The 24,143-nt window shown below is 45.2% G+C and overlaps 1 protein-coding gene across 3 annotated transcripts; it reads left to right on the forward strand.

Annotated features, from left to right (window-relative positions):
* Positions 1–2,521: 2,521 nt before the first annotated feature.
* On the forward strand, positions 2,522–9,797 carry LOC128644736 (uncharacterized). Of its 3 annotated transcripts, XM_053697269.1 has the most exons (3): positions 2,524–4,540; positions 7,040–7,200; positions 7,989–8,138. In XM_053697269.1, the coding sequence occupies exons 1-3, from the start codon at positions 2,704–2,706 to the stop codon at positions 8,004–8,006; spliced, it is 2,016 nt and encodes a 671-aa protein (XP_053553244.1). In that variant the 5' UTR covers positions 2,524–2,703; the 3' UTR covers positions 8,007–8,138. The 3 variants fall into 3 exon arrangements, with proteins under 3 accessions (XP_053553243.1, XP_053553242.1, XP_053553244.1); XM_053697268.1 differs by lacking the exon at positions 7,040–7,200 and having other exon boundaries at positions 2,522–4,540; positions 7,989–9,797; XM_053697267.1 differs by having other exon boundaries at positions 2,523–4,540; positions 7,040–8,126.
* The last annotated feature ends 14,346 nt before the right edge of the window (positions 9,798–24,143 follow it).

Consider the following 24,143-nt stretch of genomic DNA (forward strand, 5'->3'; position numbering starts at 1 on the left):
CTAGCGGTGCTTACGGACGCGGCCAGCTTTAAAAACGTGCTCGTGCACGATTCCCCCATAGGAAACAATGGGGCCGTTTGAGCTGAAAGAAAGTCTAACACCTGCAAAAAAGCAGCGTTCAGCTCCTAACGCAGCCCCATTGTTTCCTATGGGGAAACACTTCCTAAGTCTGCACCTAACACCCTAACATGTACCCCGAGTCTAAACACCCCTAACCTTACACTTATTAACCCCTAATCTGCCTCCCCCTCTATCGCTGACCCCTGCATATTATTATTAACCCCTAATCTGCCGCTCCATACACCGCCGCAACCTACATTATCCCTATGTACCCCTAATCTGCTGCCCCTAACATCCCCGACCCCTATCTGCCGCCCCCAACGTCGCCGCCACCTACCTACAATTATTAACCCCTAATCTGCCGACCGGACCTCACCGCTACTATAATAAATGTATTAACCCCTAATCCGCCTCACTCCCGCCTCAATAACCCTATAATAAATAGTATTAACCCCTATCTGCCCTCCCTAACATCACCGACACCTAACTTCAAGTATTAACCCCTAATCTGCCGACCGGACCTCACCGCTACTATAATAAATTTATTAACCCCTAAAGCTAAGTCTAACCCTAACACTAAGACCCCACTAAGTTAAATATAATTTTTATCTAACGAAATAAATTAACTCTTAATAAATAAATTATTCCTATTTAAAGCTAAATACTTACCTGTAAAATAAACCCTAATATAGCTGCAATATAAATTATAATTATATTGTAGCTATTTTAGGATTTATATTTATTTTACAGGCAACTTTGTATTTATTTTAACCAGGTACAATAGCTATTAAATAATTAATAACTATTTAATAGCTACCTAGATAAAATAATTACAAAATTACCTGTAAAATAAATCCTAACCTAAGTTACAATTAAACCTAACACTACACTATCAATAAATTAATTAAATAAAATACCTACAATTATCTACAATTAAACCTAACACTACACTATCAATAAATAAATTAAATTCAAATAAATACACTAACTAAAGTACAAAAAATAAAAAAAGAACTAAGTTACAAAAAATAAAAAAAGAACTAAGTTACAAAAAATAAAAAAATATTTACAAACATTATAAAAATATTACAACAATTTTAAGCTAATTACACCTACTCTAAGCCCCCTAATAAAATAACAAAGCCCCCCAAAATAAAAAAATGCCCTACCCTATTCTAAAATAAAAATTGAAAAGCTCTTTTACCTTACCAGCCCTTAAAAGGGCCTTTTGCGGGGCATGCCCCAAAGAATTCTGCTCTTTTGCCTGTTAAAAAAACATACAATACCCCCCCAACATTACAACCCACCACCCACATACCCCTAATCTAACCCAAACCCCCTTAAATAAATCTAACACTAAGCCCCTGAAGATCTTCCTACCTTGTCTTCATCATGCCGGGTATCACCGATCCGTCCAGAGGAGGCTCCGAAGTCTTCATCCAAGCCCAAGCGGAGGCTGAAGAGATCCATCATCGGGCTGAAGAGGTCCATCATCGGGCTGAAGAGGTCCATCATCGGGCTGAAGAGGTCCATCATCCGGCTGAAGAGGTCCATCATCGGGCTGAAGTCTTGATCCAAGCGGCGGCTGAAGAGATCCATCATCCGACTGAAGTCTTCTATTAAGCGGCATCTTCAATCTTCTTTCTTCCTGGCCGACGACTTCCCGACGAATGACGGTTCCTTTAAATGACGTCATCCAAGATGGCATCCCTCGAATTCCGATTGGCTGATAGGATTCTATCAGCCAATCGGAATTAAGGTAGGAAAATTCTGATTGGCTGATGGAATCAGCCAATCAGATTGAGCTTGCATTCTATTGGCTGTTCCGATCAGCCAATAGAATGCGAGCTCAATCTGATTGGCTGATTGGATCAGCCAATCGGATTGAACTTGAATCTGATTGGCTGATTCCATCAGCCAATCAGAATTTTCCTACCTTAATTCCGATTGGCTGATAGAATCCTACTTTAGAGCACAGTAGTTAAGAGCTTTATGAACCGGCGTTAGCCCAGAAAGCTCTTAACTTCTGTTTTTTTGCTGCGGCTGGAGTCTTGTCGTTAGATTTCTAACGCTCACTTCAGCCAAGACTCTAAATACCGGCGTTAGAAAGATCCCATTGAAAATATAGGATACGCAAATGGCGTAGGGGGATCTGCGGTATGGAAAAGTCGCGGCTGGAAAGTGAGCGTTAGACCCTTTCCTGACTGACTCTAAATACCAGCGGGCGGCCAAAACCAGCATTAGGAGCCCCTAACGCTGGTTTTGACGGCTAACGCCGAACTCTAAATCTAGGCGATAGTGAGGTAATTAGCACCTTAGTACTTATTAAGCTATATAGTATAGAACTTTATTATATGAAGTTTTCTTCACAGCTGTAAAGTGCTATTTACTCTATGCAGCTCCCATTAACAGCAGAAATGCAGTGTAGGGCTTAGTATAAGCCTGGAGCAGTCTAAGGGTTAAGGCTGTAGGAGAGTGGGTTAGAAGAGAGAGGGAAGGTGCTGGGTGCAACATTGTTGCAATTTAGGGTAGGCCCCTCCTTACCAGTAGATAAGCCAAGTTCTCCCTTGCAACTTCCTCTTCTTCTCCGGATCCTGGCTGAAGCAGTTTTTTCTTAGCAGTTCTGTCATCACCAGTGCAGCTATGCATCGTTCCAGGCGTTCTACTCTGCCTCCCAGACGTTACCAGTCGGAACAGGAACCTCCTGCACCTGCAAAAGAAAAAATAAAGATAAGTTTTCAATCTATTTCTGAGGATGATTTAGATATCATTCCCCCAACTCAATATACTACTGTTGTGTCAGCCCAGGTTCATAATGTGGAAGAGCAGGGACCTATTGATATTGAGTTAGCTCAGGAATCCCCCAGACCTCAAGCATTGCAGACCCAGCAGGCTAATTTACCTCTTGATAGTGTACAGGCCTCATTTTTAAGTGCTGTACCCCCTGCTGCTATGTCAGCAGTTTCTGACCTATTGAAAAACATAATATCCGCTATGGCTGCAGCCTCCCCAGGGCCCAGTGTCACACCAGCTGTTTTCCCTCCTGATCCTTCTAGTCAGGATCCGGATCCTGCTTTAACTACCCCCAGCAGGCATCGCCCTTTCACACCTCTCATTGGGGCACCACACGTGGCAACACGCGGTCCCCAGCCCGGCCGGAACATGGCCCCTCAGCCCTCAACACCCGGACTTGCCCCTGGTCGCACCATACCCGAGGCCCATGCCATCTCAGGGCCTATGCTGCTCCCCTCGGGGCCTAGCGATCTCCTTCGCCAGCCGCGTGGTCCGGGTCCGACTTCCGGTGTCAACGCCATGTTAGTGACGTCACCGGAAGCGGACATCGGCACTTCCGGCTTGGCAGATTCCCGCGCGGTCACAAGGACATCGGCTCCCGGGGCAACGCCACTTGCAGGTGAGCACCGAGAGCCGTCCTTGGCCGTTGGCGGGTTATCAGTGGGGGGTCGGAGGGGCATTAGCAGCGCAAGCAAACTGCGCAAGCGAACGGCACATTTGAATGTTAATCCTCAGGGGCATCAAAGGGGTCGCTCCATCATAAGAGGTAGTACCAGGCAGATAGCCAGTGGTAGGGGTAGGGGGACACGCAGAGTTAACCCTTCCAGGGCAATGAGGCCATTACAGTTTATACAAATGGGAGATAACGCAAATGCCGTTCAGCAGGCCGCTCCCGATATTATTAACCCACACAGGGCTGATAGTGGTTTAGTGCAAGCGGCCGCTCAGCCGCATGATATTGTGTCTAATAATAGCCTGCATGTGAATCAAGGCAATGTTCAAAGTATGCATGTTAATCAAAACATTGAGCATCATTTACCATCTCATCATTTACCATCCCCCATTGGTGTGAATGCGGCTTTGAATGGTGTGAACGTACAAGCAGCTCCTCAGGGATATAATACACCCCTGGTTGGCATACATAATGCGAATGTGCAATCTTTAAGCCAGCTACAACATCCCATTACTTTAGGCATACAAGGAGTACAACCCCTTGATCAGGGTATCCACTCCCCCATGGCAGCCACGCAGGGCGCTCATGCACACTCATTAAACCATGCACAATCAATAAGCCAGGCATGCCATAACCCTATTGTAGACCAGCAGGGTGTGAATGCTCAGACATCTGCGAATGGACAGTCAGTGAGTCAGGGATTTCATACACCACTTCATATAGCTCATCCACCCCTTGCTACTGATAATCCAGACACATCCATTGGGCAAAGTGCTCGCCAAATTCTTTCTCTTTTGCAGGGGGCAATTGGATCACAAAGTGCAGCAAAAACACGGACCAACACTGCCACAGTCATGAGTGGGGCGGATGCAGGAGTACCAGGCAGCATTACAGCAGGAGCAGCAGCCACCACTTCCACTGCACAGCAAGGGTCTTCAGGACTCGCCCTCCAAAACCAGCCAGCAGGCCAGCCCGTTTCCAGCATGGGTCAGGGACCTCCTGCCATTAGTCACGGTGAGAATGCTTTATTTACACACAATGACCTTTCTTCCTCTGACTCATCCTCTTCTGACTCAGGGTCTGAGACTGACTCTTCCTTGGGTTTACAAGGGGCAGGTCAGAAGAAAATGTTTAGAATGATTAAGAAAATTTTAAAGAGGGGGGTCAAGCCAGATACTAAGCAGGATAGCGCCAGTAACCCCGCCCCGCAAAACCCATCTACAGAGGTGCCAGCTGAACCTCTCCCTACCAGGGCCATCTCCGAAAGGCGAGCAGCCCTTTACGGGGACGCAAGCCCAGGAAAAATATACTCATTGCATAGACACCTGCGCAAAAAGGTGGTCAGTAGAATCCACCGTGGAAAATATGTTAATATATTTGACCTTTCGGTGGAGGCGTATAGGCAGAGAGAGAAGAGCGCTGAGGGAACAGGGCCTAAAAAATTTAAACGCCCAGACACTTTTGATGAGTGGCTCCAGTGCTTCAGGGTTTTTTCCTCCTGTTATATCGAAAAGTACCCCTCCCAGAGTTTGCCTATCCTAAAATACACGGACACTATTCACTGGATTCAGCGTAATCACAGTGAAGGTGTGTGGAGGGAATATGATGCTGAGTTCAGGAGGAAAATGGCAGGAAATCCTTCCCTGACATTTGACTCTACTGATAACCAGTTGTGGCAGCGAATGGACCCAAAAGGGGGTGCACCCGCTGCTGCAACTTCAACTCAGCAATCAGCGCAGCAGTCCTTTCGCAATACCAGAAGCAGGAAACGGGGGGGAACCTGCTGGCCCTTCCAGGACAAAAAATGCGACAAGGGTAGCGCATGCACCTTCAGACATGTCTGCAGGTACTGCTCTGGTCCACACCCTGGCAGTGACTGCATCAAGCGAAGGGACCAGGCCAATAAGCCCCCTTCAGCAAACTTGGGCCAGAAAGGCGGAAACGCCAATTAATGTACATGCCATGGCACCATGGTTGTGGGCTTACCCAGACCAGGCGGCGGCACGTATGTTATGGGAGGGTTTTTCATTTGGTTTTCATATCCCCACATTTAGGCAAATCAAGGGTAAGAGATTTAATAGGAACCTTATTTCAGCATACCAACACCCCCAAGTAGTGAGGGATAAAATTAATAAAGAAGTGACTTTAGGGCGAATGGCGGGCCCCTTTGCTGCCCCACCTTTACCTGATTTGGTCATTTCCCCGTTGGGGGTGGTTCCCAAGAAAGAGCCAGGGAAGTTTCGCCTCATTCAGCACCTGTCGTACCCAAAAGGTAGCTCAGTCAATGATGCCATTGACCCCCAACTCAGCTCGGTGCGCTATCAATCCTTTGATAGCGCACTAGACCTGGTCAGGAGGGCGGGTCATGGTGCTCTATTGGCGAAACTAGACATTGAGTCGGCATTTAGGCTTCTTCCACTCCACCCCTCAGTTTTCCATCTAATGGGTTGTAAGTTTGCAGGTGTGTACTACGTGGATCGCTGCCTGCCCATGGGCTGCTCTTTGTCATGCGCCTTGTTTGAAGCGTTCAGTAGTTTCCTTCATTGGGTCGTAGCTTCAGAAGTGGGCAGCGATCCCATAGCACACTACCTGGACGATTTTCTCATTGTAGGGAGGGCAGGCTCCGATGATTGTTTATCCACAATGAACATCATGCGCAGCGTCATGAGACATTTCGGGGTGCCCCTAGCAGAGGACAAAACGCAAGGCCCCGCGTCCTGTTTAGTCTTCCTGGGAATCGAAATCGACACCCAGGCTCGGCTCTGTAGGTTGCCACCTGATAAAGTTCAGGGCATGCTTGAGGCGGTCAGAGCGGCAGTCTCTAATGCAGTTATTTCCCTGAAACAGTTACAATCCCTGTTAGGTTTGCTTAATTTCGCTTGCAGAGTTATCCCCATGGGTCGGGTTTTTAACCGTAGACTGGAAAGACAGCTTAGTGGTAGGTCAAACCCGAAATCAAAGATAACCCTAGGGGGTGAATTGCTGGCTGACCTGGTAGTCTGGGAACAGTTTCTCACGCGATTTAACGGGATTCGGGTCTGGCGTACCCCTCCCATGTCTAGCCAGTTACTGCACCTTTTCACTGACGCAGCTGGATCGCACGGTTACGGGGCCTGTTTCCAGGGAGAGTGGAGCGCGGAGCCCTGGCCGGAGTCCTGGGCCCCGGCGGGCCTTACTCGAAACCTGACTCTCCTGGAGCTATTCCCCGTGGTCTTGGCGGTCGAGCTGTGGGGTGGGAAGTTGTCGAACGGGACTGTTGTGTTCTGGACAGACAACATCAGTGTGGTCTTTGCGATCAATAACTTGTCAGCCACCTCAGCAAAGGTCATTACCTTGCTGCGCCACCTGGTGTTGCGCTGTCTGGACCTTAACATCCAGTTCCAGGCCCGTCATGTCCCGGGCGTCGACAATGTTGTAGCTGACGCCCTGTCACGATTCGAATGGGCGACATTTCGCAAGTTAGCCCCCACAGCTGCAGCCGTGGGCTTACGCTGTCCTGATTTCCTTTGGCAGCTCGTCCTTCCTGGATAGCCTTACTGCCGTTGGTCCGCTCCTCCTTAGCACCATCCACTTGGCACGCCTATGCCCGCATGTGGTCTGAATGGGACAATTTCTGTGCGTCCAGGGGAGCCGACGCTGCTCAGGGGTCTAGGGACAACTTACATGATTGGCTGGTGAGTTTGCATGCCTCTGGGGCCCGTCAGGGGGCAATACAATCCAAATTGGCCGCCCTCTCATTTTTCTATAGGGCATTAGCCATTCCTGACCCAACCAATTCCTTTTTTATTAGGCAGGTGATCAAGGGTTGGGGCAGATCGCAGCAGCGGAAAATAGACACGCGCGAACCCATCACCCGCGACCGCCTGGAGCGTTTGCTCTTGGCGCTCGACGTGGTCTGTAGATCAGATTTTGAAGCCCTACTCTTCAAAACTGCGTTTAATCTGGCCTTTGCCGCCGCTCTTAGAGTTAGTGAGGTAGTAGCACCCTCCAAGCAGGCGTCTGGGGCAGGTATACAATTGCAACATGTTAGAGCTGCCCCTGATTCCTTACTTCTTTTTCTGCCGCGATCAAAGACAGATCAGGAAGGTAAGGGAACCTGGATCCCCGTTCACCCTCAGGTGAACAGCGCATGCTGCCCGGTTAACTGCGTTAATCTTTACCTGGCTCAAAGGCCGCCTGGCCCGGGGCAATTCCTGGTCCATGCGGACGGCAGATCCCTTTCCAAATTTCAGTTCGGTAGGGTCCTAAAATTGGCGGCAGTCCAGGCGGGGCTGGACGCTAGCAGACTGGCCCCGCACTCTTTTCGCATAGGGGCCGCGACTAACGCTGCGCAAGCGGGCTCCTCGTGCGAGGACATAAAACGTATTGGGCGTTGGCGGTCCAATTGTTTCAGAACCTATGTCCGTCCAATTGTTTAATGTTTAGATGTTAATTCAGGATACTAAAATGTTTGTCTCCACAGGCACTACCCCCGGGGTGAAGCGAATCTGGATTGTGGGCCACTCCTTTGTCCACTGGGCCTCCCTACGCTGTGCGTCCCTCCCATTTGGCCAATCCCTAGGTCTCCCTTCCAACAAGGCATCCGTTAGGTGGTTGGGTGATAGGGGGATGTGCTGGCCCCAATTAGCAGGAACCATATCTGGGGCCCTGGTACGCTGGGGGAAGCCTCACATTATTATTCTTCACCTAGGGGGTAACGATGTGGGGGCCATACCAGTTTTACAGTTGATTAAGGTTATGCAGGCAGACATTGGGTGGCTAAGAGTACGCATCCCGGGGGTCATGATAGGGTGGTCCCATATAATACCCCGTCTCCACTGGAGGCATATGTCGGCCCATACGGCGGCATACCGGGTTAGGAAGAAGATCAATGCGTCTGTAGCGAAAACCGTCACTGGGTCAGGTGGCTTCGTGGTACGGCACGAAGCCATTTCGGCTGATAGAACCGAGCTATATAGAAGGGATAAAGTTCACCTTTCTGATGTGGGGCCGGATTTATTCATAGGGGACATTCAGAGAGCTCTGTTACCCCTCCTGTAAATCGGGTTGTGCGTTGGCGGCAAGGGTACCATTAAAATGCTTCCTTGTGGCGGGAGATCCTCGGTCCGGTTGCGCAGGAGAAGGTCGCTAGGGGTGAGTGATGGCCAGACTTCCGGGGAGGAGGGTAGGCCCTCACGTGCACGTGACGGTAACCCTCCTTCCTCCCTTTTGAGGGATGGTCACGTGATCTCTGCAACCCCTCAGCGTCATCTCCTTAGGGCAGAGACTCCTCTGCTGCTGTTCCCGTTGGGCCGGTGATCTCCTGCTGTTCTGGGTAGCTGATCTCTATGCCGCCATATATATTTTCAGTTCTATCAGTTCTATCTAGTTTGTTAGGTTAATAAAATTTTATGGCCTGTGACGGTCACAAAATTTTTCCCATAAAAAGTTTGTCTGTGGTTATTTCGCACTACATTCTCATGTACATAGTTATTTAATTAAGTTATGTTAAATCCTCTCCTCTGTGAAGAAGGATCCGGTAAGCATTTAATCCCTTAATGCAGTGTAGGGCTTAGTATAAGCCTGGAGCAGTCTAAGGGTTAAGGCTGTAGGAGAGTGGGTTAGAAGAGAGAGGGAAGGTGCTGGGTGCAACATTGTTGCAATTTAGGGTAGGCCCCTCCTTACCAGTAGATAAGCCAAGTTCTCCCTTGCAACTTCCTCTTCTTCTCCGGATCCTGGCTGAAGCAGTTTTTTCCCTCCCTCCCTTCCCCTTTTGTAATGTTTTAATGATGTTGTATTTTCGACGGCACCTTAATGGCAGGGCTATGGCTACTCACCCTAGGCCCAATAAGCCATTACTGTAGGATATGGATCTCCTCTCCCTGTTATGCGGTTTACACGGCTTGGTAACAGGGAATCCTTATCTAGGTGGAAGATCTTCTTTCACCCTGGCGGCGGGAGATCCTCGGTCCGGTTGCGCAGGAGAAGGTCGCTAGGGGTGAGTGATGGCCAGACTTCCGGGGAGGAGGGTAGGCCCTCACGTGCACGTGACGGTAACCCTCCTTCCTCCCTTTTGAGGGATGGTCACGTGATCTCTGCAACCCCTCAGCGTCATCTCCTTAGGGCAGAGACTCCTCTGCTGCTGTTCCCGTTGGGCCGGTGATCTCCTGCTGTTCTGGGTAGCTGATCTCTATGCCGCCATATATATTTTCAGTTCTATCAGTTCTATCTAGTTTGTTAGGTTAATAAAATTTTATGGCCTGTGACGGTCACAAAATTTTTCCCATAAAAAGTTTGTCTGTGGTTATTTCGCACTACATTCTCATGTACATAGTTATTTAATTAAGTTATGTTAAATCCTCTCCTCTGTGAAGAAGGATCCGGTAAGCATTTAATCCCTTAGTTTTCCTACACAATCTGTAACCTTTTTTTCACTGAGTTATAGTTTCATTGTATCATTTGGTGTAGCTTCTTATATGACACAATTCTGTGCATTCTCACTGACCTTTGTAGCTCTCATTAGCAAACAGTTGTTCTTTCTGGTAACTCGCAATACACATTGTACATTTTATTGTATCACCCTGTGTAGTTTTTTACTACCGCGCATCTTCACTGTCTTTTGTTATTTATCTTTTTGTGTGATCTTTCAGAGGCATTGCAGCGCACATCTTGCACTTTCTAAAATAAGACACTATTTCTTCACACTTCTACATCGCACTTAAAGGGACAGTCTAGGCCAAAATAAACTTTCATGATTCAGATAGAGCATGTAATTTTAAACAATTTTCCAATTTACTTTTATCACCAATTTTGCTTTGTTCTCTTGGTATTCTTAGTTGAAAGCTAGGAGGTTCATATGCTAATTTCTTAGACCTTGAAGGCCACCTCTTTCAGATTGCATTTTAACAGTTTTTCACCACTAGAGGGTGTTAGTTCACGTATTTCATATAGATAACACTGTGCTCGTGCACGTGAAGTTATCTGGGAGCCATTGGCTAGACTGCAAGTCTGTCAAAAGAACTGAAAAAAGGGGCAGTTTGCAGAGGCTTAGATACAAGATAATCACAGAGGTTAAAAGTATATTATTATAACTGTGTTGGTTATGCAAAACTGGGGACTGGGTAATAAAGGGATTATCTATCTTTTAAAACAATAAAAATTCTGGTGTAGACTGTCCCTTTAAGCCACCCCTTTCTGGGGGATGTGCAGCTTTATTAATAAAGTACAATAATAATAAAATGTAAATCTTATTCTGCCTTTTTTCTAAAGGCCAGCACTGTATTTGATGATGTTTTCTTTTGCACACCTGATAATTTTGGTGCCAATTGCTGAAGGTTCTGGCAAGAGCTCTCTGGCTGGGGATTAAGATACCAGTAACCATTAGCGGTAGAAAAGGCAAATGAAGAAGCGCCAGGCACTGATATTATTGTTGTCATGTCACTGGCAAGTCACCCTGATGAGATTAAATATAAACTAATAAATGTCAACATGTTTTTGAGTTTGCGTTTCAGGGGATTTGTCATGCTGCAGCGTCAGGCGGACACGCAGGCTGCACGTGGTTGTGTTCAGCACTGGGAATAAACATCATTTTCATTGCTTCTCTGCAGGCCAGGAATACAGATGGCAGCCTGCACAGGCTAATGTAGCGCAAAGCCTCTAGCATGCCTGACTGATTCAATTAAAGTGCTGGGCACCACACCTTGTGTAATTATTGGTGCATTTCATGTTTAACCTCTTGACTGCTGAAGAGGTCTGTAATGCATTGTAACTCTCTACTGCAGCCAAAGGGTTAAATCAAAGCGACTCCTGCTACAATACTGCTGTCAATCAATAGATTAAAAAAGACCAGATTAAATTCAGTAGGAGCCGTCTTCCTTCTCTAAGACCGTCTGAGAGCCTGAGAGCAGATCTAACAAAGGAATCTTATAAAAGCATCAGCTAATATGCAGACAAAATAATAATCATTTTATTCAAGTGGCAGTTCATAAACATACCCCAAGGTGGCAGTTAAAATGTTATCTATACTAAATACATAATTCTAACACTATCAGTTTATTTGTATTTTGCTTTTCTCTTTGTTTTTACAGCTTGAGATTTGCAATGCTTACAGTTTTGTAAAACACAGATTTATCTGGGATCATTAATGTAAAAAAAAAAAAAAAACATGTTCTGAGGCATAGGGATGTCCCTTTAAATCCTTATTATTTATTGGGCTATTGTTTGGGAATAAATAGATATCTCCAGAAAGGCTTGTGATATTAATTTACAAATTAAGTCAAATTCTTCGAACACAAGTGGTGAGAGTGCGACCTCCCAGACATGCCTACAGACTTCTCAGGCATTCCTACAGACCTTTCAGTCATTCCCACAGACCTCTCAGTCATGCCTATAGATCTCCCAGTCAAACCTACAGAATTTCAAGTCATGCCTACAAACTTCTCAGACATGCCTACAAACCTCCAAGTCATACCTACAGACCTCCCAGTCATGCCTACAGATCACCCAGACATGCCTATAGATCTCCCAGTCATGCCTACAAACCTCCAAGTCATACCTACAGACCTCCCAGTCATGCCTACAGATCACCCAGACATGCCTATAGATCTCCCAGTCATGCCTACAGACCTCCCAGTAATGCCTACAAACCTCCCAATCATGCCTACAGACCTCCCAGTCATGCCTACAGAACTCCCAGTCATGCCTACAGATCCACCAGACATGCCTACAGACCTCCCAGTCATGCCTACAGACTTCTCAGACATGCCTACAGACCTCCCAGTCATGCCTACAGACCTACCAGTCATTCCTACAGACCTCCCAGTCATGCCTACAGACCTCCCAGTCATGCCTACAGATCACCCAGACATGCCTACAGACTTCTTAGACATTTCTCAGTCATTCCTACAGACCTTTCAGTCATTCCCACAGACCTCTCAGTCATGCCTATAGACCTCCCAGTCATGCCTACAGAACTCCCAGTCATGCCTACAGATCCACCAGACATGCCTACAGACCTCCCAGTCATGCCTACAGACTTCTCAGACATGCCTACAGACCTCCCAGTCATGCCTACAGACCTACCAGTCATTCCTACAGACCTCCCAGTCATGCCTACAGACCTCACAGTCTTGTCTACAGATCACCCAGACATGCCTATAGATCTCCCAGTCATACCTACAGAATTTCAAGTCATGCCTACAAACTTCTCAAACATGCCTACAGACCTCCAAGTCATGCCTACAGACCTCCCAGTCATGCCTACCAACCTCCCAGGCATGCCTACCGACATCCCAGTAATGCCTACAGACCTCCCAGTCATGCCTACAGATCACCCAGACATGCCTACAGACTTCTCAGATATGCCTACAAACCTCCCAGTCATGCCTACAGACCTCCCAGTCATGCCTACAAACCTCCCAATCATGCCTACAGAGCACCCAAACATGCCTATAGATCTCCAAGTCATGCCTACAGAATTCCTAGTCATGCCTACAGAACTCTCAGACAGGCTTAAAGACCTACCAGTCATGCCTACAGACCTCCCAGTCATGCCTACAGATTACCCAGACATGCCTATAGATCTCCCAGTCATGCCTAAAGAATTCCTAGTCTTGCCTACAGACCTCTCAGACATGCTTACCATCCAGACATGCCTACAGACCTCCCAGTCATGCCTGCAGACCTCTCAGACAGGCCTACAGACCTCCTAGTCATGCCTACAGACCTCCCAGTCATGCCCATAGAATACCCAGACATGCCTACCGACCTCCCAGTCATGCCTACAGATTTCTCAGACATTACAGACCTCCCAGTCATGCCTACAGACCTCCCAGTCATTCCTACAGACCTCCCAGTCATGCCTACAGATCACCCAGACATGCCTACAGACTTCTCAGAGATGCCTACAGACCTCCCAGTCATGCCTACAGATCACCCAGACATACCTATAGATCTCCCAGTCATGCCTACATAATTCCAACTCATGCCTATATACCTCTCAGACAGGCTTACAGACCTCCCAGTCATGCCTACAAACTTTTCAGACATGCCTACAGAACTCCCAGTCACACCTGCAGACCTCCCAGCCATGCCTACAGACCTCCCAGTCATGCCTACCAACCACCCAGGCATGCCTACCGACATCCCATTAATGCCTACATACCTCCCAGTCATGCCTACAGACCTCCCAGTCATGCATACAGAATTCTTAGTCATGCCTACAGACCTCTCAAACAGGCTTTCAGACCTACCAGTCATGCCTACAGACCTCCCAGTCATGCCTACAGATTACCCAGACATGCCTATAAATCTCCCAGTCATGCCTACAGACCTCTCAGACATGCCTACAGACCATCCAGACATGCCTACAGACCTCCCAGTCATGCCTACAGACTTCTCAGACAGGCCTTCAGACCTTCCAGACATGCCTACAGACCTCCCAGTCATGCCTACAGACCTCTCAGACAGGCCTACAGACCTCCAGTAATGCCTACCAACCACACAGTTATTCCTACAGACCCCCAAGTTATGCCTACAGACCTCCCAGTCATGCCTACAGATCTCCCAGTTATGGTGTTTGTTGTGATATTATAATATATAATGCTTTCTTCCTAGTTTGTGCTCTGACTTGTAAATGTATATAATTGTTGCAAAGAAGCAGGGGCGGGAACAGTGTTGTTGAAGTGAGGAACCAGGAAATAAAGTGTGTAGTTAGTTGCTGTATAAATGGACTCTGTGTCAGATATATTTCTAAACCACCTGGATTTACAAACACTACATTTTGGCGACGAGGATTATGTTTGAACCCTATTGCTTTGTCTCAGCAAACAGTGAGTAACCTGCTGCAATACACACACAAGAATGGCTGCATGTAATGAATACAACTTCCCTGTGTTTGATTCTGATGCAGAACTAAGCTCAGTAGGCCCAAGATGGCTAAAATGGATTCAGAGATTTGAAAATTATCTTATTGCTTTGGATGTTACTGATGCAAACAGAAAAAAGGCTTTACTGCTTCATTTAGCTGGAGAAAAAGTGTATGACATTTATGATACCTTGTCTGCAACCACTGACTCATACAATGATGTTAAAGATAAACTGACAACATATTTTCTCCCTAAAAAGAACACTCAGTATGAAATATACACATTCAGACAGGCAACACAACAGGGTGATGCATTTCAAACCAGGTTACGTTTACTAGGAAAGAATTGTGAGTTTTCTAATGTTGAAAATGAGATTAAAGCACAGATAATACAAAGCTGCACTTCTTCAAAACTTAGGAAATATGCACTGAGACAATCTGAACTATCTTTAAAAGATTTGCTTGATTATGGCAGAACATTAGAAATTGCTGACAGGCAAGCTGCAAGCATAGAAAATAGATCTACTGAAGATCAGTTTATTACAAATAGAGTTCAAAAAGACAGTTCAACAGTACAGCCCACAAAAAAGAAACAGATCTCATGTGTGTTATGCAGGAACTGTGGGGGTTTCTATCCACATAATGGGACTTGTCCTGCAAGGAATAAGCAATGCAGGGCATGTGGGAAATGTAATCACTTTGCAAAGCAATGTAGAACAAAACTGTATCAAATACCTCAATCACATACTGAACCACATACATCAGAACAGTGGAAAGTAAATCTAGTCAGATCTCCTGATCAAAAAGGACAATATTCAAACAATGATGACAAATATGTATTTGTAGTAAACAACATGTGTAACCTAACTCAGCCACAAGTTGATGTACTCATTAATGACACTAAAATCACTGCATTGATTGATTCAGGATCTGCTGTCAATTTAGTGGGTGAACAAACATTTCACATGTTAAAACCACAACCACAGTTATTACAGAGTAAAATAAATATATATGCATATCGATCAACTAAACCCCTTAATGTCATTGGTAAATTTACAGCCACATGTGCATTTAAACACAACAAAACAGCAACTATGTTTTATGTTGTAAAGGGTCAAAATTCTTCTCTTCTGAGTTTTGAAACTTCATCCAGTTTGGGACTTATAAAGCTTATGAATGCAATTTCACCTAGAAAGGACACAGGATCTGTAGCAGATCGGTTAGTACAGCAGTATTCCCATTTGTTTAATGGCATTGGTAAATTGAAAGATTTTCAAGTACAGCTGCATATTAATCCACATATAAAACCTGTAATACAACCACATAGAAGAATTCCATTTCATCTAAGGCACAAGGTTGATGCTGAACTCAGGAACCTTGAAACACAAGGAATCATCGAAAGAGTGCAGGGGCCAACTCCATGGGTCTCCCCAATAGTATCAATGCCAAAACCCAAAGACCCAAATAGTGTAAGAATTTGCATAGACATGAGGCAAGCCAACACTGCCATTATCAGGGAGCGCCACGTTACTCCAACATTAGATGATATAATTCATGATCTCAACCAGGCAAAAGTTTTCTCCAAACTTGATTTAAAATCAGGCTATCATCAACTGGAATTGGATCCAACAAGTAGATATATAACTACATTCTCAACACACACAGGATTGTGGAGATACAAGCGCCTAAGTTTTGGTGTTTCTTCTGCTGCTGAAGTATTTCAAAATGCAATACAGCAAACATTATCTGGAATTCCAGGAGTTAAAAACTTCAGCGATGATATCATTGTGTTTGGAGCTACTCAAGAGGACCATGATAAAAATCTCACAGCAGTTTTTGAGCGACTTCATGAGAAAGGACTTACCTTAAATTGTAGTAAGTGTGAATTTAACAAAACTAAACTAGAATTTTATGGATTTGTTTTTTCAGCTGAAGGCATATCAGCAGACCCAAAGAAAGTGGAAGCAATTCAGAATGCAAATCCTCCAATAGACGCCAGTGAAGTCAGAAGTTTCCTAGGGAAAGTGTGTAGTTAGTTGCTGTATAAATGGACTCTGTGTCAGATATATTTCTAAACCACCTGGATTTACAAACACTACACCAGTCATAGCTTCAGACCTCCAAGTCATGCCTACAGACCTCTCAGATAGGCCTACAAATCTACCAGTCATGCCTACAGACCTCCCAGACACACTTACTGACCTCCCAGTCATGCCTACTAACTTCCTAGTCATGCCTACAGACCTCCCAGTCACGCCTACGGACTTCATATTCATACCTACAGGCTTCTCAGACAGGACGACAGATCCCCCAGACACATCTACAGACGTCCCAGTCATGCCTACAGATCTACCAGAAAATCCTCCAGACTCCTCAGTCATACTTACAGATCTCCCAGTCACACCTACTGACCTCCCAAACATGCCTACGGACTACCCAGTCATACCTACAGACCTCTCAGACATGCCTACAGACCTCTCAGACATGCCTACAGACCTCCTAGACACACCTACAGACCTCGCAGACACACATACTGATCTCCCAGTCATGCCTACGGACTTCCTAGTCATGCCTACAGGCTTCTCAGACCGGCCGATAGATCTCCCAGACACACCTACAGACCTCCAAATCATACCTACAGACCTCTCAGGCATGCCTACAGACAGGCCTACAGATCTCCCAGACACACCTTCTGACCTCCCAGACACGCCTACGGACTTCCCAGTCATGCCTACAGACCTCACAGAAAGGCCTATGGAATGCACATCTGCATTTAGCCCATCGTTGATCCACTACCCACAAGCTTTTAACCTCCCATATCCCAGAAATCCCTGACAGAAGTTGGGAGGTACGGACTACCATAATATATTTTGGTGAAACATTAGATAAGTTTTGAAGCATTTTATTTGTCCACTAGAATGTCACTGTAAATGTTAGGGGGACATAAGTGTCTATGCTATTTTATTGTGCATCTAAATTTAACTACAGGCAAGTAGCAAAAAATAAATACATAAAAAAGTAACAATTTAAAATATATTTATTACTCCAGCTGTCTGGCAACTGATATATTTATTTATTTTGTGGACCTGTCCAAATCTGTCCATGATGGTTGTAAATTTGTGGATATGCTTGCAGGTACCACAGTTGCCGCATCTAAATGAGCCTGGAGTAAATAAGGATTTTGTTCTGTTTCTTTCGAAATTACTGCAGTAATCATAAGGGATAAACCTCCTATTACGTCCTTATATTTACTAAACTTAAACACTAACTATAAATAAACACAGACACCTGTTTGGGAGGAAAGACCGGTCACAGTCACGTTTATTAAAACGTAAACTTTTATCTATTTAATAGTATTAGGCAACTTTCAAATGACCGAACTTTGTAAAAGTTCTTAACTCGTATCCACTGACCCCGAGAAGGCATTTGACAGACTTGACTGGACTTACTTTCAAACGACTCTTAGACTGTTTAACTTTCCCACACGGTTCATCCAAACAATAATGGCCTTATATACTAACCCAACAGCACAGGTCAGGGTAAATGGGACGCTATCAGAGTCCTTTGAAATAAGAAACGGGTCCAGACAGGGATGCCCGCTCTCCCCTTTGCTATTCATTCTATCACTCGAACCACTTGCAATCAAAATCAGGGATAACTATCATATCAGAGAAATAGAGGTAGCATCCAGACAGCATAAAGCAGCCATCTATGCGGACGATCTCTTACTGACGCTGACCGACCCTCTTAGATCTATTACACATACGATGACAGAACTCACTTACTTCGGGAGAGTATCCAACTTTTCAGTTAATATGACAAAGTCAGAATTCCTGCCGGTTATGGTTCCACAAGAGATGCTAGAGGAAATTAGGGCACTTTGCCCTCTAAAAGTGCAACTTGGCAAGCTTAAGTATCTAGGAATTTACTTAACCCCAGACAGACAATCAACATGTAAGTGCAACTATGAGGAGTTGATCAACTAGTTCCAATCCTTGACCTCCTCTTGGCTATTAAAAAACATTTCATGGCTTGGCAGGATTCAAGCTGCAAAAATGGTGTTGTTACCTAAAGCACTATACATTCTCCAGTACCTGCCCAACACATTTCTAGAGAAGTTGGCATATTGCAAAAGATAATGAATGATTATATTTGGAGACGAAGACCTCCACGCATTAACAAAAGCACAATTTATAAACTACCTGCTCAAGGGGGGTTGGGAATACCCCATCTCAACTCATATAAGTTAGCAATATCCCTTCAGCTTGTCCTGGATTGTTGCAGGTTTGACATAGAACAGTCTAAGGTTTGGGTGCAAATAGAAACATGCCTGGCTGGCGCAACTCATTTAGGTAGTAGGTGTTGGAATCCTCAAGCCCTAAAAAACTCCATTGTCTCACAATCTTCTATCTCCAATGAAACGTGGAAAGATTGGAGAGTGGTTTTCAAGTCATTCCCAAAGATCTCCACAAAATATTCTCCATTAACGAGTTTACTGTCTAACCCTGAGTTTCCCCCAGGTCTCAAACAGGAGAGGAGTTCAGATACCCCTCTACATCCTTTAATACAGATCCACACATTATTGGACAATAACAAGCTAAAATCAAAACAAAAATAGATACACTATCTATCCCTTTCTTTGCCTCTTGGTTCAATTATCACCAGGCTAGGCATTTTATCCTATCGCACAAGTACAAGGAAGACCTTCTATACCCTCTAACACAGTTTGAACAGGCATGTTTGAGTGATCTGAAGTATTCCAGGTCAATCTCCACATTATATAGATACTGGAAAGCAGATTCCCAAAGCTACCATCGTACACATTGGGGTGGGACAAGGAGATAGAAACAAACACATCACCTAAGGAATGGCTTGCTAGATTTAAAAACTTATCACGCTCTGCCCACTCTTCAGGAGCAAAAGAAACAAATATAAAAAATTTGTATGAGATGGTACTTGACCCCAGCCAAAATTAAGCACATATATAGAGGTAGTTCAGGTACATGTTGGAGAGGCTGCGGCCAAAAAGGACACATGACACACATATGGTGGGAGTGCACACCCATAAGACACTTCTGGTCAGAGATTTTTCAAGAAATCAACTCAGTGCTGCATACTCAGTTAAGCCCAAGTATAGAATTAATCCTTCTCCAAAATACTCCTCAGATAGCGTGTAAAATACGTAGACAGCTTTTTCAAATCATGATAAACACTGCAAACCAATGGTCCCTAGATGCTGGAAAACCACCAAAATACACAATATTAGCGAATGGAGAAAATTAGTCAATTCGGATCTAATACTGGAAAGATTTCATTACTTACAAGTAGGCAATCTAGATTTTTTTGAGGATATGCTGCTCCTCTGGGAACAATTTAAATATAAGCCCAAATAGACCAAAGTTATTAGTAATTAGCCCACTATATAGTACATACACTTTAAACTCCTCTCTACACTACGTCCCTACATAGTTATGCACAGATGTAAAGAAATACTCCACTTACACTTGAGTACACGAAACTCATTTACCTAATGCTGTAATTCATTATGTATGTGTTTTGTTTTTGTTTCGGTTTTTTATGTTTATTTGCATTGTAAACTAGAGGCATATGTCATTTAAGCCATAGTTGGAAGTTATATTGTTTATATGTAGCAGTCTTATATTCAAGAGCAAAGGCAACAAATGACTATTGGACTCTATAAAATTGTCATTATAAAGAGTTGCCTCGGACTTATGCAAGGATGAACAGACTAAAACTCACATGGAATGACTGCATGATCACATGAAGGCTGGGGGTTTATTTGAGTCTTCCCAGCCTTGGATATATTGTTTTTACAACTGCATAATTTGAATTGTTGCAAATATGCCTTTATTTGACTTTCTGTTATGAATAACCTCATAAAAAATAAATATATATATATATATATAAAAAAAGTTCTTAACTCGTTGGCGGCACTTATCACTAAACTAAACTAACCCCTACCGAAAGACGGTCAAGGCCCCCTTTCGGTTCCTGCAGCGTGGCACAGGTTGCTCACGCTCTTTAGCAGAGAGAGATGTATGTTTTGTTAGAGATCATCGGATGCAATTCGTCAGGGAGAGAAACCCCTAGGCCGGTGCCTAGTGGGTGTCACCCCTCCCCGTTCTCAAAGGCCATCACTCATCATTCTGACTGCTCGGTACAGGGCCCTGACCGACCGCCACAAGAGGAAAACAGAGTACAACTCTCCAAAACTGACACACAACCTTACTTATAATATAGATATATATATATAATTTTTTTCTTTTTTTTATACTTGAGGCAACAGAGCTCCCCTCAGTTCCGCCAGAAACATGTCCAACCTTGCGTCGGTTAAATGGACCCCATCAAGGTGATATAGGGCCGTTATGCAATCCTGCCTAATCACAAACCCCCCTAAGGCTGGGACCACTCTCCCCAATTCCCTATTCACTTTTTTCTTCACATTATAGGCTGCTCTCTGTGACACCAAGTACCTCCAATGCAGTCATGCAACCACATTGGACCAACCCCCATTCACATTTGTCAGCCAAGCACACAGCCACTTTACATCCGACACCATTCTCTTGATAAGGTCTAGAGCAGGTAGGGAGCCCAAATCATTACCCCCTAAATGCAATACAATCAAGTTCGGTTGACCCCACCTTCTATGAGCATCTTGTAGAAGGGAAGGCAATTTGTTCCATGTTAGGCCCCTGCAGTCCAGCCAGAGAACGACAGCCTTTGAGGATGGAAACCCGAGTTGCTGCCTGTCTGGAGTATGTAGAGCCCTGATCATTGTCCAATACACAAATGAGTGCCCTACAATCCACATGTGAACCGGAGAAGAGCCCTTCCCTATAAAAACATCACACGAGAATTCTCAGACATGAACCAACAGAACTGCATGTCACCACGATATATACATAAGACAAAGATGAATGTGAATAGCCAAAGACCCCCCCCCGGAAGAACCTAGCTGTCCTTCTTCAACAGCCTAATGTATGTTTTATATCAGCCTGACCGCCAATGCCCTAAGCACTTAATTTCCCCAATTGGGGACCCTCTGGCTGCACCAAACGAATGAGAAGCATAGCCGCGATGGATCCAAACCAATAGATTCCGCCGCTAGTGCAAGCACCTTTTTAAACTGAAACAGAGACAAAGCCGAGGAGTCCTTATGCACAAAGAACTCCTTAGGCCCCAAAGGTCTAACCTTCAGGTAAGCCTCTATACTATCCATCGGGCAGCACTCTTTTATCTCATGCTTGCCTATTGGCAACCAAGTCCCCTTTCCTTCTTGGTCGGTCTTGGACCTTGGGACAAAGAGAAGAAATCCCTCTTCAGATGTGTGTAAGTGCTCATACTGAATGCCCCCATTGCCTCCAGATCTAGCAGAAGCCACCAACTCACCCACTCGCAATGTACCTGCCATTGCTAAGGAAAATGCGGCTCTAAACAATGCCACTTCATAGCTAGAAGTGTACACCTTGTCCAAAGCCCTAACCAGCTCCCTCAGCCAAAGAGGAGTAATGGGCTCCCTCTTATTTTTTGACTTTACTTCAGACCTTCCCCACCCCTTTAAAACCTGCTTAACCAGGAAGGAGTTTGAAAACTCTGGAATACCCATAGCCTTGTTGAAGAAAGCAATAGCCGAAAGCCTTCTCTGAGCTGCTGCCCTCATTACCCCCTCTTGTCTTAGCCATGCCAGCCATTCCAACACATGTAAAGGAAGGGGGAAAGGGACATTCTATGGTACTTTGTAAATGAAAGCCTCTATTTAGGATCAATGTCCTGTATTGCCCTATATTGGGGTAGAGTATTCACTTCAATATACATGATGCCCTCCCCATCCTTCCCCTATAACGAACAACAAATATTTTAGCAAAACTTTTAAGATTAAATATTAAGTAGTCACAATCAACAGAGTGCTAGTTAAAAATATAGAAAGGATCTATAAAACTGTTCTCTTTACATAGTGGGATCATATTTCTTTTTGTTACATTCCATCACATGTACCTGTTCAGCCTGATGAATGCTGAAGCCCCACTGCGTGCAGAAAGACTCCCATATCTTCCACTGAGACTCATATGCCTTCCAGGTCTTGCGCACAAGTGAAGCCCGTTCTAAAGGGATGACGGATGCGCAGATACTGCCATCTGCCAGAGAAATAATGGGCAGGGTAAACCTTTCACAGCTGCCCTCGGGGGCCACCCGCCTAAACTGTTCCCACCTAAATCTAGACAGCATACCTGCCACTAAATTATGTACCCCTGGGACATGACGCGCTGAAAACCAGATATTGATCTGTAAACAGCACAGGTCTAGGTGCCTCAGGTACCGGATCACCACCGGCGATGTTGCGGATAACCCATTTATGGCCTACACGACACTCATGTTATCTGTCCAGAACACCACAGCCCTATTGGCCAATTTTGTTCCCCGCAATTCGATTGCTACTACAATAGGGAATAGCTCAAGTAATGTTAAGTTCTTTGTAAGACCACCGGACACCCCTCGTTTGGCCACGGAGCTGTGCTCCATTCACATTCCAAGTAGGCCCCATAACCAAAGCCCCCAGCAGCATCTGTGAACATATGCAAAGTCTGATTTGAGATTGGATCAGCCCTCCACAGACAGATACCATTGAAATGGGTCAGGAATCTTTCCCATACATGCAAATTCTCCTTCATACCTGCAGTTACCCTAAAACATTTCTTTTCGCCTCTAGGCCCTCTCAATTGTTTTTCTAGTCTCCTATTAAATACCCGACCCATGGGAATGACCTTGCCTGCAAAGTTCAATAGGCCAAGAAGGGACTGCAATTCTTTGGGCGAAATGGATGCCGCTACGGCCACCGCCCTGACCATCATAAGTAGTTTGTCCACCTTCTCTAGAGGAAGACGGCATTCCTCTGGCACTGAGTCTATTTCTATCCCTAAAAATGTTAGACAAGTGCAGGGGCCCTGCGTTTTATCTTCCACTAGTGGCACCCCAAATTCTAACATCACAGCCCTCATGTCCCACATCAGAAGCTCACAGTCGTCTGTATCCGCACTCCCTACTAACAGGAAGTCATCTAGATAATGAGCCACTGCCCCAACACCAGCTGACTCCTGCACTACCCAGTGTCAGAATGAACTAAATCGCTCAAAAAGAGCACAAGACAAAGAGCAGCCCATAGGCAAGCACCTGTCTACATAGTAGTATCCATCGAACTTCAAACCCATCAATTTGAAGGATAATGGATGTAGGGGGAGCAGTCTGAAGGCCGATTCTATCAGAGCACCTCTACCCACTGCCCTCACTAAATTTACTGCATCATCAAAAGATTGATAATGGACAGAGCTCATTTCCGGGTCTATAGCATCATTAACTGATGCTCCTCTTGGGTAGTAAAGGTGATAAATTTGCCTGCCTCCTTCTTGGGTACCACACCAAGAGGAAACACCATCAAGTCGGGGAACGGCTGTACCGGAAATGGACCCAGGACCCTCCCTAGCTCAACCTCCTTTTTCATTTTCTCACGTACCACCTGGGTAAATTCATATGCAGACTTAAGGTTGTGATGAACCGTGGAACCCACCACTGCCTGCTGTACTGAAATTCTAAAACCCTCAAACAACCCAGTCCTTAACACCCCTGCAGCTATCCTGTCGGGATAGCGCGCCAACCACGGTACTATAGCTTTAGGCCTAAGGGGCATTGGTGGCTTTGTTACCAGCCCCACCCTTAGGGCCTGTCCTGTCAACCATGAGTTCTCTCTTTCTGCATTCG

This window comes from Bombina bombina, chromosome 1, assembly GCF_027579735.1.
Source record: "Bombina bombina isolate aBomBom1 chromosome 1, aBomBom1.pri, whole genome shotgun sequence".
Lineage (NCBI taxonomy): Eukaryota > Metazoa > Chordata > Amphibia > Anura > Bombinatoridae > Bombina > Bombina bombina.

What these genes read in the sequence shown, in the direction of transcription:
- LOC128644736 (XM_053697267.1), top strand. Translation starts at nt 2,704, where the DNA reads ATGCATCGTTCCAGGCGTTCTACTCTGCCTCCCAGACGTTACCAGTCG. An exon ending in ACCTCCTGCCATTAGTCACG is followed by an intron (nt 4,541 to 7,039) that starts GTGAGAATGCTT and finishes TTCCTTTGGCAG; the next exon opens with CTCGTCCTTCCTGGATAGCC.